This window comes from Pangasianodon hypophthalmus, chromosome 5 (genome assembly GCF_027358585.1).
Source record: "Pangasianodon hypophthalmus isolate fPanHyp1 chromosome 5, fPanHyp1.pri, whole genome shotgun sequence".
In the NCBI taxonomy this organism is placed as follows: Eukaryota; Metazoa; Chordata; class Actinopteri; order Siluriformes; family Pangasiidae; genus Pangasianodon; species Pangasianodon hypophthalmus.
Window position 1 is genome coordinate 6,961,870 of NC_069714.1, and position 25,242 is coordinate 6,987,111.

General features: G+C 40.1%; 2 protein-coding genes across 5 annotated transcripts in view; one reads left to right on the forward strand and one right to left on the reverse strand.

Annotated features, from left to right (window-relative positions):
- The first annotated feature begins 1,280 nt into the window (after positions 1-1,280).
- cenpj (centromere protein J) lies at positions 1,281-18,061 on the forward strand. 2 transcript variants are annotated; one of them, XM_026928591.3, is made up of 17 exons: positions 1,281-1,400; positions 1,766-2,102; positions 3,691-3,805; positions 3,903-4,043; positions 4,271-4,418; positions 4,497-4,587; positions 7,096-8,443; positions 8,617-8,740; positions 10,707-10,872; positions 10,980-11,234; positions 11,314-11,431; positions 12,532-12,641; positions 12,752-12,826; positions 13,160-13,300; positions 13,615-13,699; positions 13,792-13,912; positions 14,090-18,061. In XM_026928591.3, exons 2-17 carry the CDS (start codon positions 1,770-1,772, stop codon positions 14,280-14,282), a joined length of 3,564 nt encoding a protein of 1,187 aa, XP_026784392.3. In that variant the 5' UTR covers positions 1,281-1,400; positions 1,766-1,769; the 3' UTR covers positions 14,283-18,061. The 2 variants fall into 2 exon arrangements, with proteins under 2 accessions (XP_026784392.3, XP_053090429.1); XM_053234454.1 differs by lacking the exon at positions 1,281-1,400 and adding an exon at positions 1,406-1,502.
- Positions 18,062-18,188: 127 nt separating this feature from the next.
- The window catches only part of rnf17 (ring finger protein 17), a 59,473-nt gene continuing 52,419 nt past the window's right edge, over positions 18,189-25,242 (reverse strand). For all 3 annotated transcript variants that reach the window (XM_053234453.1, XM_053234452.1, XM_053234451.1), the window contains exons 32-37: positions 23,938-24,045; positions 23,734-23,854; positions 23,478-23,616; positions 23,056-23,242; positions 19,120-19,233; positions 18,189-19,010 (exon numbers count right to left, since the gene is read on the reverse strand). In XM_053234453.1, the coding sequence (XP_053090428.1) occupies positions 19,138-19,233; positions 23,056-23,242; positions 23,478-23,616; positions 23,734-23,854; positions 23,938-24,045 (651 nt within the window). In that variant the 3' untranslated portion in view covers positions 18,189-19,010; positions 19,120-19,137. The remainder of the gene's footprint in view (positions 19,011-19,119; positions 19,234-23,055; positions 23,243-23,477; positions 23,617-23,733; positions 23,855-23,937; positions 24,046-25,242) is intronic.

Here is a 25,242-nt window from a genome sequence, read left to right on the forward strand (position 1 = left end):
GTCTTTGGACTAGGGGAGGAAACTGAAGTGCCCAGAGGAAACCCCTGACGCACAGTTAAACACACACAGGGTGGAGGCGGGATTCGAACCCTCAGCCCCAGAGGTGCCACTAAGCCACCGTGCCTCCCAACTTGAGTAATGAGCCTACTATTTGTTCATAAAATAAATTTGCTGAAGGGAGTTCAGTGGATTTTATTTCAAAGTGGTCGCTAAGCTGGTTTCAACTCCATTTCCCAGGACATATTGTTTAAAAACAAATCTTTATTCTATCATACATGGTTCAAGGAAGGTATTCTTTTAGTAAGAGAGTTAGTTAATTCCCGTGGGTATTTGTTGTCGTATACTGAATTTCTTCAGAAATTCCAATTACTAGTCAAACCAAGAGAATTTGCTATTGTTTTTGATGCAATTCCAAAGAGTGCGATGTTACTTTTAAAAAACTGTATTTCAGACGAAATCAGCATGGTTAATCCTTGTGGAGACATTTTCATTGAAAATGTTGATGTTTTAAAACAACAGTGTGGCAAAAAGATTATAAGGAATGCTTTTTGTTCTGTGTCCTTACCTGCAGCAAGATTTTTTTTGGTCTTCTTTATTTGGTAATATCTCTTGGGTTAAAGCATGGAAACTGCCAAATAAGTTTTGTATCAATAACAAAATTAAGGAAGTGTCTTACAAAATACTTCACAGAATTTATCCTGCTAAGCATGTTTTGGAAAGATTTAAGCTTAATATTTCGTGAATTTTGTGGTCAAGAAAAAGAAACTATTTTGCATCTTTTTTTTTCCATTGTATTTACTCAAGATTATTTTGGAAGGATTTGGAATTCTTTATTAACAGAAAAAAATGGAGTGTATGATAGAAATTTGTATATTTGATGTACTTTTTTATACGGAAAACGAAAATTTGAGTTGTAAAGAACAACATATTATACATTTGTTTATTTTGTTAGGAAAATTCCATATACATAAGAAGAAGTGGTCTCAATGTAAACCAAATTTTTCACATTTTATAAATGACTTTAAATTATATGTAAATCTCTTGGAACAAACAAAAAAAACCAAAAAAACATTGAAAACATGTAATGCTCTGAAAGCATTGAAATTTATGTAATTTTCTTCCTTTCTTTTTTCTCTTTTCTTTTTTCTCTGGCAGCTAATGTTAATTGAACATGTGAATATGTAATGTCTCTTGTTCTTGTGGCATTGAATAAATAAAGCATTTAAAAACAAACCAAAACAAAAAAACTCCATTTCCCAGAATGCATCGCGGGCTTTTCTTGCCTTTCCCGTCTCGCGCGCTTTGTTTTGTTATGGCGGGTCGTTTGGAAGCAGGGACGCGAGTTTACCCGTCAGCTTCTGAGCACTTTAAAGCTCCAGCAGCCGCCAGCACAGCTCCAGGTAGGCGCCAGTAACACTCTAGACTGCAGGCTATCGTTAGCTAAAGAGTCGTTATGTTAGCAAAAACAAAAAAAAAAGAAAAAAAGAAAAGTTTGTTCAGGTGTAAGTGTGCTAATCAGGGGAAAGTTTGGGTTTGGTGTGTGTTTACTGAGCCAGCCGTGTGTTAGCCAGCTAGCAACCGGGGAGATAGATGCTAACATGTACACTGAAGGTTATCTGTTATTCAGCTATGCACTGTAGTGTTTTTTTTTTTTTTCTTTTTTCTTTACACCAAAATTGTTTTATCCAGCTAGCACAGATAGCATAGCTAACCAGATAGGAAGTCCATTTGTGTGACTGTGAGTGTAAGAACTGCACTGTTTCAGGAACATGACATCTCCAGCTGGACCGCAGTCTCACTTCCGGTGGCGCTGGACGGCGAGCAGCTCTCGGGCCGGGGTGTTACTGAGCGGCTCTCCGGGAGAAGTGGGCTCTGTCAGGAGCAGCTGTAGCTCTCCGGGTGTGGACGCGTCCTTAGAGGACTCCTTCAGCGCCCAGTTCGCCCCCTTGCCCGTGTCCCGCAGCAGTAGCTGCCTGAGTCTGGACTCCATGTGTCCTTCCCAGTCCAGCAGGGCCCCGGGCCTCACACCCCCCAGCAGTCAAGTGCACACAGGGCTCCCTGCAGCAAGAAACCCCCAGGCGCTCATCCACCGGCTCCAAGAAGTAAGTCACGGTGGCATTGCTTCTCAAAGTGCCCCTGACATCAAGACTCAGAGCTTCAGAGCTCTTTAGACCTGTTCCTTACTGTTAGAGACATTAGTCATGGAACAGACATCATAAGCATACTTACACTTACATAAGCATTGCGTCATTTTTTTTTTTTAAGGAACAGGGCTTAATCTCTCAAGCAGTTTTCTGTAAAGTTAAGAGACATTGGGCTAAAGAAAAACCACTCATTAGACCTAAAACACAGTCTCACCCTTTCTTCAGTGGATCATCTCACCTGGATCCTGTAGACTTGTACCTAAGAACGGCATGCTGTAATCATAAAGACTCATAATGAACATCCTTACAACACATTTGGTGCTGTTTGACTTTACAGTTGTAGAGTAAGAGTAAAGATTGAATTTGATTGAAAATCTTGAAAGCACAACGTAAATTAGCACCCGGAAGATTTTTTTTTCTAGAGGAACCCGGGCACTTGTTAAGCGCTGGAACCCTTGCATTGAACCAAATGAAGATTGTATAGAAAAAGTGGTCACTTTTGTGATCCCTCTTTGCAGTCAGCAATGCAAAATAACAATTAAGTCCTTCTTGTAATCCTACTATCAGATCTAAGTAAGAAGAGGATGGGTTCCCTTTTGTGTCTTTTTCCTCTTGCTGTTGGTTTGATTGACAATTGGCCTGTGTCGGTGGTATTTGTCTCTTATTTGAATAAAATTGAGAAATTGTCAACATTTTTGTTCTCTTGTTGCCTTGTCTGCGCAACTCTTGCACACAGCCACAAGCCTCTGTGTGGGATTTACGCCTGTTTCTGTAGAAAATTAATGGGAAGCAGGATGAAAAATGCTTTGCTGCAAAATCAAAATGACCCACGTCGTCTCAGGGAGATTTCTCGTGCCACTGCTCCTCTTACTTTCTCATTGTGGATCTAACTATATCCGTATTTCTGTAAAGCTGCTTTATGAAAATATCTATCATTAAAAGTGCTATACAAATGGGAGGAAAATGGCTGAATGAAAAAAAACGGTGGCTCTAGGCTACTGAAAAGAAGGTTGTGAGTTCAAATCCATATTTATGTCACATTCTGGTGTATAATTTTGATTTGTTATTTAAAAGTTATCCTGCATTTTGTTATTATGCTCCCACCACTGGGAGGTGGCGTTTTCAGGTTGTCTGTGCGTCATCCAAGATTCTCGTTAGTGTGATATCAAGAACGAGTGTTTTTTAATTGTGTGTAGGATTTATATGAAATTATCATTGTAACCATCAGATGAACTGAATAGATTTTGGAAGTAATCCAAACAGGGTCAAGGTCACAGCAAGCTCAAATGTCTGAAATAGTTTTTCTTAAATATCTTCCTTCCCCATTGTAAATACATTTTAAGGATATGTGAGGCATACAAATTAGAAATGAATAAATAAGTTTAAAAAAAAAAAAAAAAAAGGACTAGACTTGGTGGGGGTGGAGACATCCCCATCAATGTCTTTGTTGAGTTTTATTTGTTTCTTACTAGTACTTTGTAATGGTTTCTTACAAAATAGAGGAGATTTTCTGCAAATAACACATGTGGATTATGTGTTTCTTTAGCTGAAGCAGCTGCAGCAGTGCATGCAAGAGCAACTAAAAGCCCACCAGCAGGAGCAGCTGCAAAAACTGCAGAATGAACAGTCGATGCTTTTGGGAATGGTTCAAACTGCCACAGGTATAATACGCTACTTCACTGAAATGTACAATTTAATAACAATTCTGATCTCGTATTGTATGTATACCTCACTGAGTCAACTTTTGCATTTTAACAGAGTGTGACAATACTAAACAGCCATGCCTCAAAACTACTGAGCAGCCTGAGCAGTCAGGATCGAAGTCCTCACACACAAGACCCAGAGATTCACCAGTTCAACATGTACACCAGCAACCCAGAGAAGTGGACAGGACACTTGGTAAAGCATTGATTACTTTCTCAGTCTATTTGTTGTGTAAGCAAGATAACATACCTCAGTATTTCTCAAACCAGTGAAGTACCACTGACCTGGACATTCAGTGTTTTCTCTCCTTTGGAAACCTAGTTCAACCTCATTCACGCTTGTTAATTAGCTGAATCAGGTGAGTTGGGAGAAGAGAAAACACCACTGAGATACACAGAGCTATCAATTTATTGCTCAAACAGAGCCAGGCGTGTGGAATCAAGAGCCAAATGTGGACCAGGCAAGTTCTGGACATCACAGTGATGACGATTATGATCTTGAAGAGGAATCGCTGCAACCTGAGGACACAAACACGTGCCAAAAAGACAGTGAAACAGAGCCACATGACAGGCGAGTATCATCAGTGTTGGACAAAATATAAAAATCGCAATATAATAGAGAGATTGTGACGTGACGTCGTGTCTCCAGGCCGATCAGATCAGGTGGCAGTGGGAAGACGTTTGAAGAGATGCTGGAAGAGCAGCTCAAGCTGGAGAATGAGAAGCTAAGCAAGATATCTGTAAGACATAAATTACACTTCCAGTCATTGAATGATATTTTAAAAGAATACTCCAGTGTTTTTTTCTGCTTAATCCAACAAGAATTTCTTTCAGTTTCTTCTTCCCAACACGATGTATGCGCGTGGTGCAGAAAAGAGTGTGGGCTGTATAGCGTGCTGTGATGCAATGTCTTTAACAGATTGAATTAACTAGAGCTCTGTCTAATAGTATAAGATATATGTATTATTTTAGGTTTTGAGTATTAACACTAACAGACTTCCTTATTTACTGTAAGGCAAAAACTTTTTAGAGGGTAGTTACTACAACAAAACCTCCATACACAGATGTACAGTGTAACAGTAAACTTTCATTCTGATAAACATGGAAACCGGACAGGGATGTTCTGGCTCAGACATGCCATCTAGTGGATATCGCAAACAAGTATGTGTGTGCATAGTCATGCTGAAAGGAAAATAATAAAAACCAATCACTCACAAACTCACTTATAATTTTTTCAATATACACTGTGTGGCCAAAAGTATGTGGACATTGACCATCACACCTATATGTGGTTCTTTCCCAAACTGTTCCCACAAAGTTTGAAGCACACCGTTGTATAGAATGTCTCTGTATGCTGTAGCATTACAATTTCCCTTCACTGGAACTAAGAGGCTCAAACCTGTTCCAGCATGACGATGCCCCTGTGCACAAAGTGAGCTCCATGAAGACATGGTGTGTGAAGGTTGGAGTGGAAGAACTCGAGTGTCCTGCACAGAGTCCTGACCTCAAGCCCACTGAACACCTTTGGGATGAATTCGAGTGTCGAATGCACGCCAGGCCTTCTTGTCCAACATCAGTGCTCAAGCTCACTAATGCTCTTGTGGGTGAATGAGCACAAATCCTCACAGTTAAAATACTTCCCAGAAGAATGGAGGCTCTTATCACAGCAAAAGGGGACCAACTGCATATCAATGCCCATGGTTTTGGAAAGGTATTTGCAGAAAGCACATCTGGTTGTGATGGTCAGGTGTACACATACTTTTGGCCATATAGTTTCAATAAATATTTAATATATATGTCTATATAATTCAAATTCAAAACTAAAACCACTATACCCTAACAATGAAGGCCTTAGGACAAGACAGACATGAGAGAAAGTGTTACCAAAGTGTTTCCCTGTGTAGTTTTATCCACATTGCAGCACTGGGGCGATACAGTAAAAAGTAATACCACTGATCGTACATTCTCATTGCAACAAAGCAAAATGCTTCTTTTGCCATTAGTTAGCTGCTTTGTGGGCACGTCACTCAAATGCAGACCAAGGAGAGAGTTCTGTGCTTCAGCAAAGCATAATTAAAATAGGCTGAAAATACCTGAATCTTTTAGTTACATTTTGTTCATGCTGCTGAAAATAAATGATAAATTGTAGGCAGTGACTGTTTGTACACAGTTTTATATGGCTAAAGGCTTTAAATGCATTACATTTTTTAAACAATTAGTTATTATTAATTATTTCCTCCTTGTTTTGGGGGTCTTTTTCTGGTACTATACTGGACTACAAATGTAAATTCGCATCACTGTGCTGCTGTAAGCATGGATTGGTTTTGCACAGTTACCATGCTCATGTCTATATGTATCATTCTGTACTACACTTGCCTGTAACCATAGGCATAGCATGTAGCAAGAATAGCACATTTAACAATGTGCTTGGTCTGTGCTGGTGGTATTTGACACTTATTTTTGTACTCTTGTCGCCTCTTCTGCACTACTCTTGTTCCCTTAAGTAAGATTTATGCCTGTCTCTGTAGAAAATGAATGGGAAACAGGATGAAAAATGCTTTGCTGCAATGTGAATGTACTGCTACTTACACTGGTCATTGGTTTGATCCAGTGCTCAGTTTACTGTGTGTGGAGTTTCACATGTTCTCTCCTTGTTTATTGAGAGTTTCCTCCGGCTTCTCGGGTTTCCTCCCACTGTTCAAAACCGCGCATATAGGTGGCTTGGTTGCGTTAAATTGCCCCTAGGTGTGAATGAGTGTGTGAATATGTGAATGCATGGTCCCCTGTCCCCTCCGGAGTGAAGTCTCCCACCTTGCAGCCAGTGTTACAGTGTTAAGTGCTTACTGAAGGTGAATGAAGATGAATTTCAGATATGTTTTGCACAAGTGTTTAACCACCCCCAGCAACAGGCTTTATGCTTCCATCTGGTCTTATCTGTTCTCTTATTTCTTATCTGTTCTTTTTTGACTACAGGCAAATGTGTCCCTTCTTGCACCTATTCCACAGATGCATAGATAGAGATTAGTTTATAGGATTTATATGCATAGATAGAGAATAGTTTATAAGATACAGATTAGGTTAATATACTGGAGTAGGTCTTTAAGCCCTGGCTAGATTTTTTTTGTTTTTTGGTCTTGAATCTGAATTAATATTGGAGAAATCTTATTTGCTTGAATTTGGGAACAACATGTAGACATTTAGTTCAATACATTAAGTCTGTAAAATTGTCTTTACATTCTGCTCTGTAGGGTGCTCCTACTGATGCAGCAAAGGTGAAGAGGCCGTTTCTGAGGCGAGGAGAAGGCTTGTCCAGATTCACTAGAGGCAAAACCGCTGGATCATTGAGAGACAGGGCAACTAGTTCAGACACCAAACCCACACCAGGCATCAATCCTTCAGCCTTTCAGGGCCCGATCATCAGATCCCACCAGAGCACCGAGCCAAAACGAACTTCTCCAAAATCTATAAGTACAACAAACATTGTAACCCAGCGTAAGACTGCTGTACTGAACAAAAATAACTTTCCTCAGAAGACTTCAGTACCAGTAACCAAGGCTCTCACAAAAGCTCATGTTCATGAAGGCCACCAGAATGTCAGGGTAGAAGGGCAGAATGTGAGCTCTGGACCTGTCCAACACCTAAGTAAGAGTAATAATAAGCCTGAAGGTCAGAAGGTCCTCTCAGATATCATGGTTGATATCAGTAAGGTACCATCAAGACAGTTACACAGTATGGATGAGCAAAGTGCTCGAATTGCAGAGAACTCATTTGAGGTGTGGCTCAAAGAGCGTGGTGAACACTGGGAAAGAGATCGGCACCGTGAGCATGTGGAGCTTGGTGAGTTTGAACTGCTAGAGAGAGCGGCAGATGAGTTCTCTTTTTCTAGTAACTCATCTTTCATCAACACTCTTTTGCGGCGGGATGGCAGACGCCTTTCATCCACTCCTGTCAAATCGCCACCAAAATCCTCAGTTCCTGACCATTGTCTCGACAGTGGTACTGGCCTCAACAAGGCTCACAGTCCAACAGTACCGCCTGTAGACAGTGCGGCAGTGATGGAAGGGACAAGCACACAACCGGAAGAAGTGATGACCGAGTGTTCTGGAGATGAAGACGTGGAAGAGTCTGATTCCTCACTGTGTAGCAACACTGTTTTTCACCAGCCTGCTATAGTGCAAAACCTGCAAGAACCTTTCAGGTTCCAAGTTTCAGCACCGCCCTATGATAAGCGATCTTATCAAGACAGAAACAGAGCTGGAAGCTCAGAAGGGGAAGAGGAGAGCCACAGAGATTCGACTCTGGTGGACACCAGAGGTCAGGTGGAGTTTGATGATGATGACACATGGAATGAGCCTGAGAATTCCACTTGCACTCCTGCAAAGATGGATGATCAGGCAGATAGGGTACTGAAGAGGAAGATTGCAATCTCAAAAGGAGTAGAGCTTGATCATTGCTGTAACAGCCCATTAGACCATGAGCCAGAACCACCACCGACATGCCAGCTAGTAGCGAAGCTGTTTCCAGCTCTGAAGCCGAAACCGTGTCCTCCTCCACCGGAACTGCCAGATTCAGATGGGCACAGTGAACAAGGAGCAGGTGATGAGAACAGCCTGTTATCTGTTATCATGTATAGATTGTTGTTCTGATATTCATGGTCATTTATCTTTTATCACTATTGTCAGAGGTGAACAGTGATATGCTTTACTCATGTAAGTTACCTGAGCATGCTGCCGTGGTTCCCACTAAAATCTGCGATTTTTGTAATCCAGCCAGGTCAACGTTGCTCCGTGAGCGCTTGGTGGAGCTGGAGATTGAGATCGAGCGCTTCAGGAAAGAGAATGCAGCACTGAGCCGACTCAGGCAGGAAAACCAGGAGTTTCAAGAGAAACTGCGGTATGGAACAATCCAAATTCATAAAGGTTGCTTTTATTTTTGGTGCATTGGTTTAGTTTGGTTTCACACTAAACATAATTAACAAACCAAAAAAATAGTCTGAGGGGTATGTAGGCTTGTGTAAATTGGTCAGAAATAAGGCGATGGATAAAGGTAAGCAAACCTGAGCATGGAGGACACAGAGGCGGCACTAAAAAAAGACTAGAAATAACCACTTATTATCAATGACTAGTTTTTCCGAACTTAACATTCATGGATACCACACTTCTTGTGTAAGTGCTCCTATGAACGATTTATGAATAAATCTATTCGTGTCCTGCTGGGTAAATGAGGCCCACTGTGTTCGCACCTGCCTAAACAAACTGCACCGACCAGACTAAACATTGCATATGTGAACGCTCCTTAACACTTCATTTATGTTGGTCCCCACTCTTTGAGCATATGTGAAACACTCATAGTGTATATTCCAATACAAGCAGGCATCTTATATCTTGGGGAGTATTACAGCATGATGTAAATATATTGATATTTGTATAGAGCTGCACACAATTTTTTTTCCAGCAATGTTGAGCACAGCATGAATTGACATGTCGCACTGGACAGCCCTGTGTATCAGCATTTCATTGAAGTATGTCTTGAAATGTCATAGGTAATGTTTTTCGTGAATGGTATAAGAATTGAAACTGAATAAATGGTGTTTGTGTCCTCTCATACTCCTCATTTGAGGCCACTGACACTTAGCATATATACATATTACATTATACACTCATGGAGCACTTTATTAGGAATGTTATGCTAATACTGGGTAAGGCCTCCCTTTGCTCTCAAAACAGCCTCAATTCTTCATGGCATGGATTCCACAAGATGTTGGAAACATTCCTTTGAGATTCTGCTCCATGTTGACTTGATTGCATCACACAATTCCTGCAGATCTTTTAAGTGCTGATTTTCATGCTGTGAATCTCCCGTTCTACCACATCCCAGAGATGTTCTACTGGATTCAGATCCGGTGACTGGGAAGGCCACTGAAGAACACTGAACTCATTGTCATATTCATGAAACCAGTTTGAGACGACATTCGCTTTGTGACTTGGTGCATTATCATGCTGGAAGTAGCCATTAGAAGATGGGGAACTTGTGGCCATGAAAGGATGCGCATGGTGAGCAACAATACTCAAATAGGCTGTGACTATCAAACGATGATTGATTGGTATTAACAGGCCCGAAGTGTGTCAAGAAAACATTCCCCACACCATTACACCACCACCTCCAGGCTGGAGTGTTGACACAAGGCAGGTTGGGTCCATGGATTCATGCTGTTGGTGCCAAATTCTGACCCTCGAATCAGTCTGGCCATTCTCCGTTGATCTCTCTCATCAACAAGGTGTTTCTGTCCACAGAACAGCTGCTCAGTGGATGTTTTTTCTTTATTGCACCATTCTGAGTAAACTCTAGAGACTGTTGTGTGTGAAAATCCCAGGAGATCAGCAGTTACAGAAATACACATACCAGCCCGTCTGGCACCAACAATCATGCCATGGTCAAAATCACTGAGATCACATTTTTTTCCCCATTCCCATGGTTGATGTGAACATTACCTGAAGCTGCTGGCCCGTATCTGCATGATTTTATACATCGCACTGCTGCCATATAATTGGCTGATTAGATAATTGCATGAATATTTGTACTGGTGTTCCTAATAAAATGCTCATTGTGTACTTCAGTTAAATTATAGTTCCCCAGTTGATTACCTTGCAAAGAGGGTATGAACATACCAAGCAGGTACATTGTGTGGGACTCTGGCCCTCTGGGACTGGAAGTGAGTACAAACCATGATTTCACTGGTAATTATGGAAAATCGTGCAGAATATAGCCACATGCTCATGTATGAAGCTAATCAAATTTAGGGTTGATTTGAGGATTGGCCCATTTAATTTGTTGTCATTTGGTGACTTTTTTCATATAGGAAGGAGAGAGCAGAGTTTGAACAGAACATGGCAGATGAACGTGCCAAATGGGAGGAGTTTAAGTGTGAGGAAGGCCGGAAGCTCCAACGTGAGAAGAAGCTGTTTGAGAAACATGCAGCAGCTGCAAGGGCAAGACCCGACAAACAGGAACGAGATGAGATACAGGTTTCTATTTCCACCCTCTCTTTCTTTCCTGATCTGTTTTTTTAATGTGTTTATGCACAGCACAATTCAATGTACTGTTGAGTTTTAACTGTGTGTGTATGTGTCAGTCTCTAAAGCAGCAGGTAAACACTCTGCAGGAGGATTTAAGAAAACGAGAGGCTCGCTGGACCAGTACACACAGCCGTCTCAGGCAGCAGATAGACACCCTCAGTGCCGAGAATGCTACTCTCCGAGACCAGGTCCGCACGCTGGAAAAACTCCGCCTTAGTACCTGGAAAAATGCTGAGTCTGAACGGGAGAAAGAGAGAGGGAGGTCCAGTGCATCTAGCAATAGCAGTAATACCAGGACAGCAAAATCCAAGGTGCAGAAAGAAAGCCTGTCATCTGAAACTTGACTGTCAGAAAAAATACAGCAGTTAATTTTGACTTCTGTATCCCTAGAGCCCCTCCTCCAGCATTAAAAGCAGCCCACCTGAGAACAGCAAGAAGATGGAAAGCCTAGAGGTTCAGAATCCTCCCAAAATTCCAGCCAAGTCTGCAAGCACCACATGCTCTACAGGTTTGAAAGACTTTTTCTTTTTTCCATGCTGTGAAGTGGAGGATGAGCTAGGGCTGGGAGGTACAGCAGTGTTAAAGTAAATAAAAATATGACACAATATGGATTTCATCATACTGTGGTTATGGTGATAAGCCCAAAAACAGCGAATCAGAAAGAGCCCTAGTACGAGACAAATTAAACATGAGCATGAACAGCTTAAATTATCTTCTTCTTCTTTTTGTTGCTCCCGTTAGGGGTCACCACAGCGTATCATTGGTCCGGATATTTGATTTGGCACAGTTTTTACGCCGGATGTCCTTCCTGATGCAACCCTCCCCAATTTTATTGGGGCTTGGGACCGGCACTGAAAGTGCGACCCCGGTGGGGTTGGTTCCCTGGCCGGGGATCGAACCCGGGCCGCAGCGGTGAGAGCACCAAGGCCTAACCACCAGTCCTCCAGGGACCCAGCTTGAACAACTTAAATAATTAGTAGAAATTTTGAAAAACTTCAATGAAGTTTAAAAATGTACTATTAACAGTTTACAGTGATGTGGCAGACAGCTTTGCTAAGGCAAAGAGCACTTTTCACACTTTTGGGTTCTCGAAAGCAAGATAAGAGACGAAGTGTGAGTGGCTTTTGTCATGACCTCAGTAAATGGACTGAGTGTTACCAGTAACATCTCCTGCATGTATGAATAATGGGGAAATACACGTGAGAACAAACATTATGCCATGATATTCAAAACAGTCAGTACATATATCAAATGAAATGGGCATAGACAGATCAACAGCATATAGCCAGCTAGCCATCTGCATTTCAGTGTGAAACATCTCTCTTATTCCACTTGAATTTATCTTAATTCAAACAACAGTGCACAACTAGCAGATGCACAACTAGCTAGACAGCCCTACTATCTTCAATAATTTGTTCTACCCTTCCATCACACACATCATTTGTTAGACAAAACAGTGGCATCTGGCACAGTTGCGTTCCTTATATCTTTTTTTTTTTGTTTGTTTTTGTTAATGCATTGCGATTAATGTTTGTCTTTGAGGAAAAGGAAAAATAATGTTTAATTTAATGCTTCTGATCTAAATATGCCTACCTAATTTTCCTCTAGACTGGCAAAAGGAGCCTTGTGGTCCACTTCACACCTCAGATCATTTAATTGGATCTGAGTTAAAAAGCCATGATCCTCAGCTAATAAAAAACACCACCCTCTCAGTCTTGGTGAGTACAAGCATTTTTCTTATTACAGAAGGATCCTACACTGTGATCTGAAATTTTAATATTCCATCTCAGACATATTCATATTTCCATGTGCTGTTTTTTTTCCTCAGGAAGTGGACAGTCCCAGGGGCATCACAGGGAAATCTGAGCTTGAACAGGAAGAGATCATATACACGGATGGCAAGGTAAAATTAATTCAGGGGAATTGATTTGAGTGAGCAGATTTGCAAAAGTGTGCAAACTTCTTAGTGCAGCTCTTTTCAAAGAAATTAAGAGCTGTTACCTTCAGTGGTGGTATGTTATAAAATTACACACTAACCAAAGAAGGGGGTGTGGTGTGCAGGATCTGAGGTGTTTCTAATTAGCATCCTTGAGGGAAAAAGAGTGTGTGCGCCTACACTTTTTTTTGTTGTTTGATAGCATTTTGAATAACTGCCATGCTAAACAATTTAACATTCAAAATGTAGTCCTTCAAACAACTTATAGGTCTTACTTTTTTTCTTTTGTGTCTGTATCAGATTGAAAAGATGTTTCCTGATGGAGGACGACTTATAGTTTTCCCCAACGGCACAAGGAAAGAAGTGTCTGCCGACGGACTGTCAGTCAGAGTCACTTTTTTCAATGGAGACATAAAGCAGATAATGCCAGATCAAAGAGTGGTGAGGCACATTATTTCAACAATTCTTAATAAAGTATGCTCTCCTTTTGTTGTTATAGCCTTTAAAAATTAATGAAAGTGCACTTAAATATTGAATAGAGTGAACAGCGCCACTTGAATGGGCTTTTTAAGTCTGAGGAGCTGAGATGTGCATAATAGGAATATTATATAATATGGCATATATTGTAGGATTGAACAATCAATTTGGTGGTTTGGTACCGCTTTGTTATATTATTCTTATAATATTATTATGGATGTTTACTGCTTCCTGTAAAGTATTATCTGGAGTTCTAACCATTTCCTAATGAATTGCAGATTTATTATTATGCAGAAGCTCAAACCACACACACCACCTACCCTGATGGTATGGAAGTGCTCCAGTTCCCAAACAACCAGATAGGTAAATCCTCGTTTCTTTAGGAAACTGATGAAGTAATAGAATGGTGCAGTTGCATTTCTAGAAGCTTAAGTCCTGCTGGTTCTCTATTTCAGAAAAACACTTTACAGATGGTCATAAGGAGATCATATTTCCTGATCAGACTGTTAAGAATCTCTATCCTGATGGGAGAGAGGAGAGCGTGCTTGTGGATGGCACGATAATACAGCAAAACCCGTAAGCACATCTGTGTTCTTTTAAGTAACCTTAAATGGCACAGTGTTAACAGAGTAGACAGATAAATTTGGAACTTTTGGTATCTTTAAATTGAGTCTCCCTCATTTACAAGGGTCTGCTACTGTTACCAAAATTTTGAAATAATGTTTGTTCAGTTATGCATGGTTGTTTCTTTAGGGATGGCACTAAGCAGATCCAGTTCAACACGGGTCAGCGAGAGCTCCATACTGCAGAATTTAAGAGGCGAGAATACCCTGACGGCACAGTTAAAACCGTTTACTCAGATGGACGACAGGAGACCCGCTACCCCACTGGCCGCGTGAGGCTCAAAAACCCTGAAGGACATGTCATCATGGACACCAAAGCCTAAGAGAACTCAAACGTTTTTACTTAAAGGCTGAAACATTGAAGTTTGGTTTGCAGGGGAAAAAAACTTTTGTCAAAGGGGGGGAAAAAAAACAAATGTTTTGTGTGTTTTATAGATTAATGGCAGTTAATTTATTTGTAGTGTACATTTTTGTAAAATAAATAGTTATAATTCACTGAATTAACTGAAGCTTCTGAAATTTTAACATCAGGAATTTACTTGTTCTTTAAAAGCTTACAGACAAGTGCTTAAAAAATAAATCTTAAATCAGAAAATACTAACTTAAAGTTTGTACAGAGGCCACTTTTTGTTTTCGTCCTTGCTAATTAATAAAATTAGGCTCTCCTATTAAGAAAAAGCACCCACAATTTTATTGGGTACACTGACCAAGCTCATATTAAGTTCACAATAAGAAGGTGGCTCCATTATAGAAGTTCTGTAGGTAGTTCAGGTGTACTGAATTTATAAAACTCCAACTACACAAATGAGGCCAGTGTTCACATTTCCTTTTTGTGGACATGTTAAGCTACAATGTGCACCCAAAATGCAAAATCTTCTAGCTTGTCTCCTGTAGAGGAAATGGTTATACAGGAAGCACTAGAAATGTAAGGTACATACCAGCAATATAGGTGCCTCTCTGTAAATCTAAACAGTCAGAATCATAATGAGTCTCATTAAAACTTTTTCATCCTTCCTAATTAATATAACTGACCAAGCTGTTTTCAAACTGGTCTCATAGGGTATCACTTTTGAGTTTAGAATTTTAATTAGAAATTAAAATAGCAATCTTTCAAATACTCCACACATGATGGATGGCCAGCAACAGCAATTGTTCTCGATTGAAGAAAATGTGATGCTGTTGGGTAGGATTAGTCGATTTTATACACTTTTTGTGCCAACCTGAGAGAGTGGTGAGATTTCCTCTCTTTTTGAGGGTCAGACCAGAGAGACATTTCCTTGTAGGTCCTTCTGAGGATCTACAACTGTGTGAAGTATCAGCTCACATCCTTTTGGTAACTGTAAGAATATAGTAATGCAAGGGCTGTGATGCATGGTGCCTACACTCCAATTTCAAAAAAAAAAAAAAAAAACACTTTTACTAAGCATGCTGTTCTTCAGTGAATATTCAAGTGAATATGCAAGCAAGCTAGCGTACTGATTCTTACATTCAGCTTAAAGATTCCCCTCAAATCTTTAAGATCTGGTGTACGAGAGCATGTTGGTTCCCGTAAGTTACAGTGCTGATGGGTTATACCGGGTTATACTAACGTCATACCAGTCACGTTTAATTTTGTTCCACTCTGAAGTACAGCTTTAGTTTGGTTATATGCTGCTAAGAGTATGAATAGCTCATACAAATACTATGGCATTATAAAGTTGTAAAGGAGTGTGTTTATGGGAACTTTTGACCATTCTTCTAGAAGCACATTTGTGAGGTCACACACTGATGTTGGATGAGAAGGCCTGGCTCACAGTCTTCGCTCAAATTCATCCCAAAGGTGTTCTATCGGGTTGAGGTCAGGACTCTGTGCAGGCCAGTCAAGTTCATCCACACCAGACTCTGTCATCCATGTCTTTATGGACCTTGCTTTGTGCACTGGTGCGCAGTCATGTTGGAACAGGAAGGGGCCTGAATGCTGAAGCATTAAGAGTTCCTTTCACTGGAACTAAGGGGCCAAGCCCAACCCCTGAAAAACAACCCCACACCATAATCCCCCCTCCACCAAACATTACACTTGGCACAATGCAGTCAGGCAAGTACCGTTCTCCTGGCAACCGCCAAACCCAGACTCGTCCATCGGATTGCCAGACAGAGAAGTAGGATTCATCACTCTAGAAAACACGTCTCCACTGCTCTAGAGTCCAGTCCAACGCTTTGTATTGCACTTGGTGATGTAAGGCTTGGATGCAGGTGCTCGGCCATGGAAACCCATTCCATGAAGCTCTCTACGCACTGTTCTTGAGCTAATCTTGAAGGCCACATGAAGTTTGGAGGTCTGTAGCTATTGACTCTGCAGAAAGTTCCTCAGCATGCGCGGACCTCTCTCTGTGATTTTACGTGGCCTACCACTTCGTGGCCGAGTTGCTGTTGTTCCCAATTGCTTCCACTTTGTTATAATACCACTAAACTGGAATATTTAGTAGTGAGGAAATTTCACAAATGGACTTATTGCACAGATGGCAACCTGTCACGGTACCACGCCTGAATTCGCTGAGCTCCTGAGAGTGACCCATTCTTTCACAAATGTTTGTAGAAGCAGTCTGCATGCCTAGGTGCTTGATTTTATATACCTGTGGCCATGGAAGTGATTGGAACACCTGAATTCAATGATTTGGAGGGGTGTCCCAATACTTTTGGCAATATAGTGTATGTACCTGGACTTATCAGAACCTTCCTGGATGGCTACCGCTACAGGTAGCCAGATTGGGGTTGTGGAAACTCTGGACCAACGCTGCCAACCTATCTACATACATACCTTTTTATCTATCAATATGGCTGGCTACCTAACCTAGCTGGATACATACACGGCTGTCTACCTAACTGTCTGGCAAGACGGACGGACGAATGGATTTATTTGATCGCCAAGGGGAAATCTGGGTGCTACAACTGCACTCGACAAAGTTATACATTCAATACATTAACAAATCACACAGTGCAAAAGACATCAGTGAGGTGCAGAAATACAGCACACATTCACAACACCCCAGTGGTGAGAATTGGTTGCAGGTTTTTATGACATAAAAGAATTAAACCAAGATAAATCATGTCAGATCATTCTCCATTTTCTGAAGCCATTCCTTTGCTGTTGCCTTCTGAGATGCTAAATTGATGACGTGCAAAGCATGTGACATGTATTAGTGGTCCCAGACCAGCATATTCTGTAGTCCATGCCCCAGTAAAACAGATTAAAAATGCTGAACCCCCTTAGTATTTTTTAACCAAGAGATGCCTACTTAACCTCGCTGCTGCTGAGGATGGCCCTACATTGACAGCCTAAAAATACATGAGATTACTGTGGATGGTACCACTTAGAAACCATGAAGATGGCTTGGACTGCAATTGATACAAATGGTTTTGCACTCAAGTCTCCATCAGTGAACAGTTTGATAACTTCAACAAAACAGACTTCACGTGAAAACTATGAAGAATTTCCTGGTTAAACAATTGCGCTTTGTACTACATGGTTAAGAGTTATAGAAGGGAAGGGTTTATTATGGCACCATCCGGGGTCACCCAGATGAGGACGGGTTCCCTTTTAAGTCTGGTTCCTCTCAAGGTTTCTTCCTCATATCTTCTCAGGGAGTTTTTCCTTGCCACCGTTGCCTCTGGCTTGCTCATTAGGGATAAATTTTTAAATGTATAAATGTAAAATTTTTATACTGATATCATATATGTTTCTGTGAAGCTGCTTTGTGACGATGTCTATACAAATAAATTTGAATTTAATTGAATTTCAGATATGTTTGGTAAGAGTGTTTGACAGAGCCAAAAACAGCCTTTACTGCACTACCTGCTACCTCTACTGATAGAGATTAGGTTAAAAATACCAAAGTATCCCTTTAACCCCTGGTTAGATTTGTTTTCTGGGCTTAATTTTTGTTTCAATGTGGGATTAATATGGATGTCTGCAACATGGAATGGAAGAGACCATTTCAGAGCTGTATCTGAGGCAAGGGGAAGGCTTTCCCAGATTCACTTGAGGCAAAGCCCCTGCATCATTCAGAAACAAGGCAACTAGTTCAGGAACATGCTTGCAGATACCACAATAATACACCAATACCTGTAAAGTACATTTGCATTTTTTTTTTAAATAACCCGAGCTGTTAATACAGCAGACAGATAACTGACCATTTGTGTTTGTGTGTTTTATACACACAATTATAATTCACTCAATTAACTGAAGCGTCTGAGTCTGAAATTTTAACACAAGCAATTTACTTGTTCTGTAACAAGCATAAAGACATGTTGCAATAAATTAACATACAGGAACAATACTGCAACTGGGGTCTAAAATAAACATTAAATCAGAATATATTACTTTACACAGTCCTTTCTACGTAATAAAATTGGGCCCTTCTTTTAAGAAAATGTGCCCACAATTTACCGGATACACTGACCAAGCTCGGATTAGGTTATGGGGTTCTTTAAGTAATGTGTACTTCTGTCAGAAATAAATTGAGACCACTGCCACAAACAAAAATGTAAGAAGACTGAACAAAACTATTAAGAGTTTTACATATTCTTATCTGGGCTTAAATAAAATCACTGAATGTACTGTAATGTCCTTGCAATTGATTAATTGCAAATAAATTCAAATTAGCATCTTCATAAATGTAAAGCCCTGCACCATGAATATTCAATCCATGTGCTCAATTCAATCCTCATCTCCAGAGGCAAACGAGATTAATCTACACGTTTACTGTAAATAATTGATATGTAAATATTAATAATATTTTAATAATGTATTTTTCTTCCATAGTGAGAATTTAGTATGATAAACATAAACTCCAGCCACTTAAATGGAGCTGTACGGTGTATCCATTAAGTTGTAGGCATGTTTCCTTTATCTGGCCATATTAAACTAAACTGTGCACCAAAAGTAAAAAAGCTTTTCACTGCTTCTCCAGGGATCTGTATGAACTTAAAATGTCACCATCAAAATAAACTCAACAGCAGAAGGTTAAGAACATAAAACTGTGTTCCTGAAAGTGCATGTTCAGCAGTACAACCTGTGCAGCAGATAAAACAGAGAAATTATCCACACTGTTAAATATTGAAATTCTTAAAACCTTCACATAAAAATTTGATATAACTTGTTGTCTCTAACTGTGTACTCACTTTCTTTATTCTGTTTCATCACTCATAATCAGCGAGGCCTTTCTCCACTAGAGGAGTGTGGACCAAAGTTCCATCGGCGTTGTACAGCAGCACAGTTGGCTGTGGCTCCACAGCCTGAAACAATGCGACACTGATACCTCAAAAAACGGAGGGGGGGAAGAATATCGTAGCTAAAATCAGTTTGGTATCAATCCACACAAGCTCAGGTGGTAGGAGCTGTGGCCCCAAGCTGATTAGAGCTGTGTATGAGGCAACTTGTGATTTACAATTTCAGGTGCACAGTGCTAAATTGGTAATTACTTCTTGATTACATGAGCTTCATGTACAAAAAATATTTGTGTTTTTGGCCTAAATTATAGCTTTAATATTACAATAAAGGGTGCACCAGTGTAACTAGCTTAAGCTGCCAACTTGGCAAAGACCCAAAGGAATCAAAATAACAACCATAAAATACTTATAATAAATAAATAAAAATATTAAGCCTTTAATGGTCTTTACAACAAATCATTGGTTAGAAAATTAGAAAGAATTAAACAAATGCACTCCTGAGAGCTCCTGTGCCACCATTTGAGCAGTGAACTGTTTGGGGAAACGCTAGAAACAGGGAAATTCACATATAGGCAAGGTAAAATCATGATCTCGATGTCGCTGCACAGGTACCCGCGATCCTGAATAAGAACAACATCGGAGCTGTGGTCCTCCATGCTGGCACGAAAGACACCAGGCTGAGGCAGATGGAGATCCTGAAGAAGGACTTCAGAAGCCTGATTGAGAAGGTACGCAGCACATCGCCCACGACGAGGATCATCGTGTCAGGACCGCTTCCCACGTTCCAGCGAGGAATCGAGAGGTTCAGTAGGCTATTTGCTTTTACTGAATGGTTACAGTCATGATGTCAAGGTCAGAAATGACCCTTTGTTGATAACTGGAATATTTTCTGGGAGCGTTCTAGGCTCTACCGTACTGATGGCCTGCACCCAAGCAGAGTTGGAGCAGCGGTCCTCTCGGACAACATTTCCAGGACACTACGCACCATCTGACTGGTAAGTCATACCTCAGATCACAATTATAACAGCTACTGTTCAACTCACCAGATACAAGTGCACACATAGCTCGTCTTATAGAAACTGTGTCTGTTCCCCGAATAGTGAGATCAAAGAATAAATTCACATTTTACTTATTAAATTCATTTGGGGTTAAACAAAACATTACTAGACCAACTCATCTGGATCTATCTCTATTTCTCACTAGACCCATGCAGATGATCTAGATGAAGTGACTAACAGCATAGGCTCTATTTTCACCAGCACACTAGACACTGTTGCCCCCATCCGATTAAAAAAAGATCAGAGATAAAACACCTGCACCATGGTACAACAGTCATACTCACGCCCTCAAGAGAGCAACCCGTAACCTCGAGTGAAAGTGGAGAAAAACTAAATTAGAAGTTTTTAGAATTGCGTGTAAAGACAGTATGACAGTATCTTATCTTATCTTATCTTATCTTAATTTGTTCACAGAAAAAATTGATAGTATCAGGAACAAAATACTGGATGTTCAACCTTTGACAGCATCCTGTGATCTAGTCCAGCCTAAAGCTCCACATTTAGTGCTAAAATGCTTTACAGGTATAGGACAGGAAGAGCTTTATAAACTTATCAGCACGGCTAATTCAACAACGTGTTTGTTAGATCCAATCCCAACTAGATTGCTGAAAGAAGTGATACATTACAGCTGGAGAGGCTCTTCTCAACATTATTAATTCCTCGTTATATTTAGGTCACGTCCCAAAACCTCTCAAGTTAGCAGTTATTAAGCCTCTTCTTCAGAAACCTGAACTAGACCCTAATGAATTATCAAATTACAGACCAATTTCAAACCTTCCGTTTATATCTAAAATATTAGAAATGCTCAATTATGCTCCTTCTTACAGAAAAACAATATCCTTGAAGAATTTCAGTCAGGTTTCAGGCCCCATCATAGCACAGAAACTGCGCTAGTAAAAATCACAAATGACTTGTTTTTAGCTTCGGACCAAGGCTGCATCTCAATATTAGTCTTACTTGATCTTAGTGCTGCATTCGACACTATAGATCATAACATTCTCGTTGATTGCTTACAAAATCACATAGGTATTCAGGGACAGGCATTAAAATGGTTTAGATCCTACCTGTCTGATCAATACCATTTTGTAGATTTAAATGGAGAACTATCTAGCGTAATGCCAGTGAAATATGGGGTTCCACAGAGTTTTAGGACCTCTGCTGTTCTCAAGTTACATGCTTCCCTTGGGTAACATCATTAGAAGACATGGGATTAGTTTCCATTGTTATGCTGACGATACACAGTTATACATCTCATCAAAACCAGATGAAATAAATAAAATGTCTAGATTAACTGAGTGTGTTAAAGATATAAAAGATTGTATGACTGATAATTTTCTATTACTATATCCTGATAAGACAGAAATATTACTTATTGGTCCAAAAACCAGTACACAAAAGCTCTTACAATTCAACTTGCATTTAGAAGGATGTACTATGCCCAGGTCTTTCCACTAGCTTGACAGTGAAAGACCTGGGCATAATATTAGACAGCAGCTTGTCTTTTGAAAATCATATTTCCAATATTACTAAAACAGCCTTCTTCCACCTTAGAAACATTGCCAAGCTTAGGAATTGAATCTGATGCAGAAAAGCTAGTTCATGCATTCATGACCTCTAGACTGGACTATTGTAATGCATTGCTAGGTGGTTGTCCTGCATCTTCAATAAACAAGCAGGAATGCAGTATTCTAACACATCACAATCCACCATGCTCCTTAAGATCTCAAAACTCTGGACTTCTGGTAGTTCCCAGAATATCAAAGTCTACAAAAGGGGGTAGAGCGTTTTTGTATTTAGCTCCTAAACTTTGGAATAGCCTTCCTGACAGTGTTCGGGGCTCAGACACAGTCTCCCAGTTCAAACGTAGATTGAAGACATATATCTTTAGCCAGGCATACACTTAATACTTGTGCTACAGTACACATTACGATTAATTAATTAATTGCACATTACGATTTAGTGCTTGCTAATATTACGAACAGCAGCTACGCTAATTCCTTTCCACTTGTTTCCCTTCTTCTACCCATCCCGAGGCACATAGAGATTGTGCCAGCTCCAGTAGGCAGAGGCCAACCCTACGAGGATCCTGAGGGATCCAGAGATGGACCAGCTCCAGCCGGTTTCTGCCTCGTGAGGATTTGGGTATTCAAAGCAACGCTGCCAACCCTATGTGGACTTTGAGGAAGACAACAACCTCCAAATTAATATACATATAAAATTCTACATGACTATACATAAACGCAGAAAGGACATTGTTCATATCACACACTCCAGTGTCACCCAAATGAGGATGGGTTCCCTTCTGAGTCTGGTTCCTCTCAAGGTTTCTTCCTCATATCATCTAAGGGAGTTTTTGCTTGCCACAGTCACCTCAGGCTTGCTCACTAGGGATAATTTTGTCTAACATCTAGGACTGTTTGCATGTTTTTGTTTCCGTTTGCATGTTTTTTGTTTCTTATGCTGCTTTGAGACAATGTTCATTGTTAAAAGCGCTATAAAATTGAATTGAATGATAACGATTAAAATGTTTGATGTAAAATTCAAACTAACACATGTCTGGGTATACAAAATCTTCCAAATATATCTTCTGGGTTGTTTTTTTTTTGTTCTTAAAAGATTAGCCATCAAGGGCCACAAGAAAAATGTAAAAATGTAAAAAATCAAAGAAATCTCCCATACTAACTTCCTTTATCTTTTTGTTTAATTCTTACTAATTTCCTGACCAATGATTTGTTGTTAAAACCATTAAAAGCTTAATATTTTGCCATTTTGGGCTTGGCCCTTTTTTTTGCTCAGGAGTATGTATGAACATTAAAGCCTGTTCCCATACCGTCACCACAGAGCGCAATTTTCCATGCAGCAGGTCGATCATCTCCAGCATGGCCTTCATGCTCCACTCTGGCCTATAGGGAATGCGTTCTGTCTCTTGACACAGATGCGGAGGCTTGAACCCTGCCAGCTGAACACACACCGCCTCACACGGGAAACGCAGCAGTGCCTTGGGAAGACAACGTAGTCTGCCACACACACATATCGCGGATTGATAAACCTTTTCAATCCAAGACAGAGTCCAAGTTACATGTAACAAGCAAGCATATGGCATCTTTTAAAAGCAACACCAGAGTGCCTGTCTATTGTTTTTTAAATATTTTATGAACTCAAGCAGAATATTTGAAGTTTTATGTTCTCTTACTGTGTGTTATCTACAAGTCTGAAGGCGTGTGCATAAAGAGTGTGATTAAAAGTCCTTACTTGCATAGTGGCAAAATGTCATCCGAGCCAAAGTCCACATGTCTCACAAGAAGCTGGATGCTGGGGTTGAGCTCAGAAAAGCCTAGAAGCTTTGCACGGTAATATTTACCATCACTGTACTCGGCTAGACAAGGACCCTCTAAAGACACACACACACACGCACACACACACATACACACACACACACACTTTAAACTCACCATATGCACTACTGATATATTCTGAAATACACTGTAAATTATGAAAGTTAAGGTACCAATAGGGAAGTCTGTCAGTAGGGGCAAAGAATCAATGTCACTGTTCACTTGGCTGAGGGCTTCGTCTAGAGACTCCTGTTCTTGTTCATAAACTGGTGTATCCAACACACTCAAAAAAACCTGCAAGAGCCCCAAAACATGAATGAGGAACATTATTATATCAACACTTCTCCCTAACAATATCTGTGAAAGATATGTACTACCTCGTTAGGGGTGCGAATATGCTTAATTTTGATCCAGCAGGACATCCCTTTGTCTGGAAGTTTGAGGTCAGTGTACACCCCTAACATGGTCTGGGGTTCTTCCAAGCCCTGTTAGAAAATTAAAGCATTTCACTAAACAAACAGCACAAATAGTCACATTCCTTAGGAGCAACCAGTACACTTATTGTGCAGAGTCTGCAGGTAACCTCAAGGTAAATGTCTCTCCAGGTTTGTCTCTTGCAGGCGTGCTACTGCAGTCCACATAATTTAAGGTTCCAACTAAACAGACAGACAGGTATTTTTGGCATAACCTTTACACATTTTATAGCTTGCAGAGCGGCAGTGACAAACTTAGAAAGAAGTAGTGGGTAAAACTAGTAAAGCTTATTTTCTCCCTAATAATTAACATGCTGTTAATTAACCTGCATGATTGATTGCTAACTAGCTAGTACTGCGTTAATATTAACTTCCTGAGCTTTCATTTTCTTGTGACTTTGTGGCAACTGGAAAACATATGACCATGAACAAATAACAGACAGACAGCAGGATAGCTGGATAGATAGATAGAGATATATAGACAGATAGATAGAGTGAGCAGGCAAGCTACAGATAGACAGATAGACAGACAGACAGACAGATAGATAGATAGATAGATAGATAGATAGATAGATAGATAGATAGACAGATAGATAGATAGATAGAGCAAGCAAGAGACAGACAGACAGACAGACAGACAGATAGATAGATAGATAGATAAATAAAGTGATGAATAGAAGATAGACAGATAGATAGATAGACGAATAGAAAGATAGATAGACAGATAGATAGATAGATAGATAGATAGAGAGATGGATAGAAAGAGAGATAGAATGACAGACAGACAGACAGACAGACAGATAGATAGATAGATAGATAGATAGCAGCAAATGACAGATAGATAGATAGATAGATAGATAGATAGATAGATAGATAGGACAGACAGACAGATAGATAGATAGATTGATAGATAGATAGATAGATAGATAGGACAGACAGACAGATAGATAGATAGATAGATAGATAGATAGATAGATAGCAGCAAATGACAGATAGATAGATAGATAGATAGATAGATCAATAGACAGACGATAGATAGAGTGAGCAAGACAGATAGATAGATAGATAGATAGATAGAGCAAGTAAGAGAGAGAGACATAGATAGATAGATAGATAGATAGATAGATAGATAGATAGATAAAGAAAGAAAGTGATGAATAGAAGATAGACAGATAGATAGATAGACGAATATAAAGATAGATAGAGATA